The 7,872-nt window shown below is 52.7% G+C and overlaps 1 protein-coding gene across 3 annotated transcripts in view; it reads left to right on the top strand.

The window, feature by feature from the left end:
* Positions 1-7,872, top strand: part of LOC144722007 (rho GTPase-activating protein 44-like) — an 86,223-nt gene continuing 78,351 nt past the window's right edge. For 2 of the 3 annotated variants that reach the window (XM_078600049.1, XM_078600058.1), the window contains exon 1: positions 1-528. In XM_078600049.1, coding sequence (XP_078456175.1) covers positions 476-528 — 53 coding nt within the window. In that variant the 5' untranslated portion in view covers positions 1-475. The remainder of the gene's footprint in view (positions 529-7,872) is intronic. The other variant, XM_078600067.1, reaches the window with a different exon arrangement.

Raw genomic sequence — 7,872 nt, 5'->3', positions numbered from 1 at the left:
ATAGGGAAGCGAGGCTAAGCCTCCCTCCTACCCCACCCCCATCCTCCTCCTCCTCGCTCACTCTGCAGCACGGGCAGAGGGGTAGTAGTCGTGGTTGTGCGTGCGCGGTGCAAGGACCGCGAAGAAGGAGGTGGAGGAGGAGTGGAGGCTGTACCGAGGATGAGAAGGTTATTGTGAAGAGGAGGTAGAGTGTTGAGAGGCTGGGTGGGAAGAGGAAGAGGAGGAGTGGGGGCTGCGAAGAGGAGGAGGAGTTGAAGCAGTGAAGAGGAGAGAGGGGAAAAGGATTTCAGCCGCGTGGACGGCCGTGGAAGCAGCCAAGCGATCCCGTCCACGACGTGGAACGGGGGATTATGCCGGTTCGAGTCCGGGGCCGTGCACGGGCAGTTTGACGGAGCGGTGGCTGGGCTCTGAGCCCGGCTCCATCCCCGGAGGAATCATCGCTTCTCAGGGCATCGGCCACGGGCGGCGGGGAAACATGAAGAAGCAATTCAACCGCATGCGACAACTGGCGAGCCAGACTGTCGGAAGGCGAGTGACTCGGTGGCTTGGGCGGTGCGGTCGTGGCCGGGTTTTGGTGAACACAGCCGGCGTTCGGTGCGGTCGGGGTGGATCAGTGGAGCTGTGATCTGGTCTGAATGGAATGTTGTGATATTGGGGCAAGTGTAGATGGAGTGAGCTCTAGTCTGAATGGAATGTTGTGATATTGGGGCAAGTGGAGATGGAGTGAGCTCTGATCTGGTCTTAATGGAATGTTGTGATATTTGGTCCAGGAGAGATCGATTGAGCTCTGATCTGGTCTGAATGGAATGTTGTGTTATTGGGACGAGTGGAGATGGAGTGAGCTCTGATCTGGTCTGAATGGAATGTTGTGATATCGGGTCCAGGAGAGATCGATTGAGCTCTGATCTGGTCCGAATGGAATGTTGTGTTATTGGGACGAGTGGAGATGGAGTGAGCTCTGATCTGGTCTGAATGGAATGTTGTGATATCGGGTCCAGGAGAGATCGATTGAGCTCAGATCTGGTCTGAATGAAATGTGTAATATCGGATCCAGTGGAGATGGAGTGAATTCTGATCTGTATGGAATGTGTAATACCGGATCCAGTAGAGATGGAGTGAGCTCCGATCTGGTCTATACGGATTCCATGAGATTGGGTGCGATCGAGTTGGAGTGAGGTCTCATCTGGTCTGTGTGGAATTGCTGGGTCCGGGTCCGTATGGAACAAGTGGGATCTTGTGTTTTTTAGAACCTGGATAGGTCGGATCAGATTTCGGGTCAGGATGGAGTCGGGTGGATTTTTGAGGATATGGAGATGGATCCGATCGAGACGAATCGGATTTGTATGGCACAGAGGAAGTCCCGAGCGTTTGGGGTATGGTTCAGGTTCAGGTCCTGGCTCTGCTCGAGGCCCCGTCTTGGCCCGTGGTGTGGCCTGTGTTGACCGGCTGTGTGTGATTACACCCCCCCTCCCCACAGCTGTTGATTACATCCTTGTGATGAGTAAAACCTGGTCATATCCCACCCCACCCTCTCCCCCAGTGATCCCTCTGGCATTGTACTGCGGGGGTGTGGTGGGTGCCACTGGGAAGGTTGGGATTGATGAGTTGTGTATTAATGCGTGGTGCACGGTGGTGGCTGGACAGGGCCCCAGACAGCTCGATTCGCGGTCGGGGTGGGACGTGATGATGGGATGGGAGAGTAGGGATGTGTATGGAGTTGATGCACGGAGGGCATGGGGATGATGTTCTGGTTGTATAGGAATGTTTAATGTCATGGGATTGGTGTAACACAGACGTGGGTCCGATGGGACGAGCGTTGGGATGTGTGTAGGATGTGAGGATTGTTTATGGATTTCATTGCGATTGGGTTGATTTATAGTTACGTGAGTGCATTGTGATGGTGTGGGACGTACAGGGAGCAGGAGTGTAGTGGTTAGCGCGCTCTGCTACGAACCCAGTGACCCGAGTTCGATTCCCGCTCACGGCTAACACCGGTGAAGATTATCTGAACCGCTCCTCGGTCTCCCCTAGGTCGACTCAGCCTCAATTGAATACCTGATGCGGTGTGTAAAACATCGCTACTGGGGAGACAAAAGCGGTCGGGCGTGGTGCTGGTCACCCACTCCCTCGTGTGACGTGCCGGCCTTCATAGGCGCTCGCTAACAGCACTTGCCCCAATATTCTTTCAAGGCTACACGGGGGGGGGGGTCTTTGTCTTGTCTTTGTACAGGAATGTGATGATGGAATAGATGTATAGAAATGTGTGTGTCATGAGAAGGATGTACATGGATGTGCATGGGATGAGCTGGATTATAGAGAGCTGTATATGTAATGGAATGGGGAGTGTGCAGGGATGTTCATGGGATGTAATGAACGTACAAGCATATGGTGATAATAAGATGGTTGTATCGGGGTTGTTAATGCAATCGAAAATATGCAACAAAGTAGGGACGTGATGGGATGAGCATGGAAATGTGATGCATGTGCAGATTTGTCGGTGTCATTTGATGTAGCAGTTTGGCAGCACCCTGCTCTTCAGAGAGCAGCGGACGGGCTGTTTTATCTGCGGCTGCGCGCTCCGCTCCATAATGGCACGGCGCGCGTTGCGCGGTGGCTGGGTTCATGCCGGGTGTCGCGTGATTAATACATTGTAAATGCATCGTAAGCATGAGGCTCCCTCTTTGTATCGGTGGCTCAGGGCATTAGTACGGTAACCATTGGGGGGTTTAACCGCTTCCCGCGGCGGCGGTGGCGGCGAGGTGCGTGTGCGCCCGCGCGGTCATTTCCGAACAGCGATGTGAATTAACGCGCCTGCCTGCTGATGGGCACAGGCGGCTTCCATCCCCACCACATCCTCCATCCCCACCACGTCCCCCATCCCCGCTGTCAATGACGCGCTCTGCGCACCACAACACACACACACGCGCGCGCGCGCGCACCGCACACACACACGCGCTCACACACTGCACCACCACAGTCATTAGATTTTTACGTCCATGGTGATTCACGACGAGGTAATGATGCCACACCGTTTCAGGGGCACTCTATTCCCGACACCATTGAGCTTGTGGGGGTTTAATGTTTTTTTTTCGTTCCCTGGGTCTTTCAGGCCAGACCACGGTGACATTTGTTGTGGCGTTCATGATGGGGGTCTCCCCAGGAAGAGGACATTGCATGATCCTTGGAGAGGAGATGACCCCCCCCCACCTCTATCTCTCTCGTCTGTAATGGCTGAGCGTGGAGTGCACGTGTGATGCTGTTGGCTGAGTGGGGCCACACGGCCTTGGGGTCGATTTTTGCATTGAGATCGCTGCTGCGGTGAATGCATGCGCCTTGCGTAACACCTGTGATGGTGCGCCCATGTCCTTTGTACACTCAACACGGGCGTTCGGTATAATATCACCGATGCAGAGTACAAGATTCAGCCTTTGCCAATCCGCTGCTGGATGAGTTGGCACACCGTGCAAGTAGCGGAGGCTGCTTGACCATACTTCACCATGCTGGTCAGTGCGGCCTGGTTAAGGGGAAGCCCCGGACCGGTTAAGATATTACTCACCACTTTCGTTAGCCGTGGCTGTGAATCTAACTCGGGTGGCTGGGTTCATAGCGCAGTACGCAAATGCATTAACAGAGCGGTATCGGTGTAATAATCCCCCGTACTAAACAACAATAATTAGCGCTTGTGGGAGAACCAAGGTGTCATCATGGCCATCAATGCGACCACACCGTCACCCCCTGCTTCCTTGTGTGCGGTCCGTCAGCTGCTGTTGCACCGTTGACACCGGTCCTCAAATCTTCCTCCGGTGTCACGCCATCAGCTCGTTTTCAGAAGCGACCTGGCCATAAATAACAGCTCGGTAAACTGGCTTATCCCGTGGGAATTCTCCCCTCGGTTCTGCATGGGTATTCTCCGAGCTCTCCAATTTCCTCCCATAGCAAACAAAAACACCATACAATGTACCTAATATTGACCAAATATCCAATTGCTGAAAAATGTACTGAATTAGAATTATTGAATTGGATGAACAATTGCAGAGGAAGGGATATTCTGGAGGTGACGCCCACGTGTTCCATTGATCCACCCTGACCGAGTCTCCCAGAATAGAGTTTCCCTTCACAAACCAACCAGGTTGGTCAATCCTGCACGGATGTCTCCGATTCCCTGCCATAGCGCCAAGATAATGTAAACAGTGCTCTTCATTGCAACGCCCGTGGGCCATTGGAGGCCCCTGGTGGCCTTGAGTGCGGCCCCAGAAGTATGGAAATGGTTAAATGTGAAAACACCCCCACCATGCTGTCAAAGCCAATGGTTTCAAATGTGTGGCGGCCCTCACACTGATGTCTTATCGGCGAAAGTGGCCCCCATTCTGGAAATTAGTGAAGAACTCTGCTGTAAACGCGCATTTCGAAATGTGGAGGGAAAATCGGAGGACTCGGAGAGAAAACGCAAACTCTAAATATACAATCTTGATACAGCAGGCATCAGGGTCAGGATGGAACCCACGACCTCATGTATACCAGGCGAGAGATGTCTTGTTCGCCGACCTCTGGGTGCCACTCGATAGCCGATCTCTCTCTCTCATGCCTCTCCTCTGCGGTATGTTAGTGTAGCGTCTTTTAATTGAAATACTGCACACTGGGTGTTTCCTGCGAGGCAGCAGTTATTGTTTTCGAGCGACGCAGCTATGCCGACGCTCGGGATTGCCGAGCTGGCTACAACGCTTCCTCTTCCCCTCCCGACTCGTTTCATTTCACTCTTCCCCTCGCTGGCTTCAGCCAGACGAGGGGTTGTTTGCCCAGCAGCAGCAGCAGCGTTCCCACTCGTGAGACTTAGAGCAGCGTTGTTTGTACACGGGGGCGCGCGCACACACACACACAGGTGCGGTGGACAAGTGCTGGAGGCGGTGAAGATACAGTCCATTGTGGGTGCTGTAATTGTTCATCGCGAAGGGAGTTGCTGATGTTCTCTCTGCGTTACGACTTTTTTTGTTTATTACATCCACACATCTGTTGTGGTTATTGTGGCGGCAGTGGTAACACGTGTGTCTCTCCGCCTGTTGGACATGGGTTTTCGCCGTGTTCTCCAGTTTCCTCTCGTAGATAAACACCACATGCATGCCGATCGGTGTTGGTCTAACGTCCCGATGCAGGACCCTCCTGAATGCCGAGTGGCTTTCCTGGCTAGATAAGCGATGATGATGATGATTATCATAATATTATTATTTTATCAGCCTCCTTTTCCCGTAAAATGTCATTGTTAAATATGACAGCGCCTTAATTGGGTAAACACTGCCGGCTTTTGTTTTCTTGTCTTGAATTTGTTGTCGCTGTGGTCACGCACCACGGACCCCCCTTGCAAAATGGCCGGGCAGCTGGCCGAACGGGACCATCGTCCGTGCGACAAAATCACAACAATAAACTCGGTCTCAAACTTGAAGCCCTCTTGTGCATAACGAGTGGACGGCCAGGGGGCTGTCTGGTCTCACCCACGCACTGGCCGTTGACGTGTCCCGCTGAGTGACGTAGTGCCTCGCGCGCGCGCCTTCAAAAAAGAAATCCACCGAAGGTGTGCCTGCCGTCGCAGGACGCGGTGTCGTGAGCTTGTGGATTTGTGCACCACAAAGTGAGGTTTGTGTCTGTCCCGTCCCCCCCTGGTTGAGAGCGGGGAGGATTTTTTTACACCGAGGCGGATTACGAGCGCTGCGGCTTGAATGGTAGCCGGAGTCATTTTCCTGCTCGCGCAAGGTTTGGGTTTTTTTTTCTCCCCCCCGCACAGCCTGGCCAAACCGGTGGATACCCGTTCGAAATAAGAAGAGACTCGAGAGCTATGCAAAGCAGGAGGAAATGCCGCTGCCTGCAACGGCACAGGCTGACAGGAGAGTTCACCTCCTGCATGTGGGCAACATCGGAGGCAAATGAAATAGCGATCGCTTCCGTAATGAGATGAATACCGAGCCCCTTTCTGCATTTTTCCCGTGTTGTATTAGCACGTTAATATTTCCGAGTCGTTCACGGACCTTGCACGGGTGGTAAAACGACATACCATGTGTTACATTGCACTTGGCAGTTCGGACTATTTAATCGTGTAATAGCTCATGGATGATAGGGTAATGTAGCTGTGCGAGTGGGAAGCACTGATCGAATGCTCTCAACGTTTTAAACTTTTATACATCTACGATGCACCTCTATGACACTGAATGTAACTAACTTTTTTTTCCAGAAGCATTTCATTGCATTTCCCAACCAAGTTGCAACAGTACAAACAGTGGGCAGCCTGGTCGGGTCCCCCTAAAGAGAAATGAAATTCTAGGAATCCACGCAACGAACTGGGGGATTGGACCGTGCATCCTGCTGTACTAGTCTTCTCCCGAGTCGACTATTGTCATCTTTTGAGTGAATATTTGTGGCCGGTGCCAGGTGTGGACCGCAGAGACAGGGGAGAGGAGGAGTGCGGGGCCGTGGCGAGAGTCAGGGCGACGCAACGACCGTGCTTGATCCTCCGACTGCCATCCAACACGGCCCTCCTCCCCCGTCCCCTACCACACGCGTCGGTATCAAAGTGGCGAGTAGGTCTGCGATAAGCTGTGACACAAATCCCGATGAAATTAGCAGGCTAAGGCCGGGAAGGGCACGAATGCCCCGCAGAAACTCCACCCCCCCCATCCACTCCCACCCCCAGCACACAGCTGTCCCGGCTGGCAGAGCCACGGTGCATCCAGCATCGTGGTGGCACCGCAGGGGCTTGGACACAATCTGTGCTGCTGGTTGAGGCGTCGACCACAGCGACATGGAAAAATGTTGTTCCTGCTGTGGACTTTTTTCTCTTTTCCTATAACGCACAGTTTGATTTTCAAGTGTGGCAGAACGTATTTACAAGCAAAAGTCGGAGCGCCTCCCCCACTTCCCAATAAGTGCGGCGCTAGGCGGGGCTTTGTGCTGGAAATTACACATTCCTGGGGGCCTAGAGCAGTCGTTCCACGGGACAACCACCGTATTTACAAGCAAAAGTGTTTTATTGCCAGATAGGGTAAAACCTATTATTATATTTTGATACTGGCAAGGGAGGTCCCACGGTGTAGCTGCTCGCCCTGAGCTTTCAATCTCCCGATAGTGGCATTGTCTTTGTGCTGTTCGCCTTTTTGCGTCCTGTGGTCTAACACTTTAAGACTAGGCTCTAAAGAAAGCTGTCTCTGGTGTGGACCAATCAGTTTCAAAGACAGTGCATCATATACTACCAGAGCATTTTTGTTTGCATGTTCACCACAAGTAGAAGTGGTTAATGCAGAAATTATTCCTTCCTTTTATTGCCAGAAAGGGTCAAACATATTCTTATACGGTGACCGTCTTTGTTCGATGGCTCGCCAAAAGCCGCCGTTGCAAGGATGACCAGAGTTTGCGTGGTGGTGGTGGTGGATGCTCCTCGTTGGGAAATTACACATGCTGGTGGGTAGTATGTGCGGGGAAGTGTTGGCCACTGGCCAAACGGTTACAGAAATCGGGAAACGGTACCAGTTTCTGTTCTGTGAAAAAATTACAACGGAAGAAGATTCCCCAAGTGTGAAGATGATTGGACATTGTATCCGTGCAAGGTCTCTCTTTTTGGCGTGGACATTCCGTGGTTCCAGCCCCGGCATTGTAAAGGAAGAGCTGGCAGCATCCTGGACTGCCCTTCCGCTCATGCTGTGTGGAGGGCTAAAGGTGCAGCCCTGCAATTGCTTGTTCAGGCCACTGCTGGCAGAAGGGGCCTTAGCCAGAGGAAGCTCCTGAGAGAGCCCCCCTCTTGATGGTATTTGTCCTGCTCGTCCACACTGGCCAGACGTTTTGGAAGAGATGGGAATACCCCCCCCACACACCCCACATTTACGTACCTGA

The sequence above is a fragment of the Lampetra planeri genome, chromosome 1, assembly GCF_965212315.1.
Source record: "Lampetra planeri chromosome 1, kcLamPlan1.2.h2, whole genome shotgun sequence".
NCBI classification, from domain to species: domain Eukaryota; kingdom Metazoa; phylum Chordata; class Hyperoartia; order Petromyzontiformes; family Petromyzontidae; genus Lampetra; species Lampetra planeri.
Note: the sequence above shows the minus strand (reverse complement) of the source record. Positions and strands in the feature narration are given on the sequence as shown.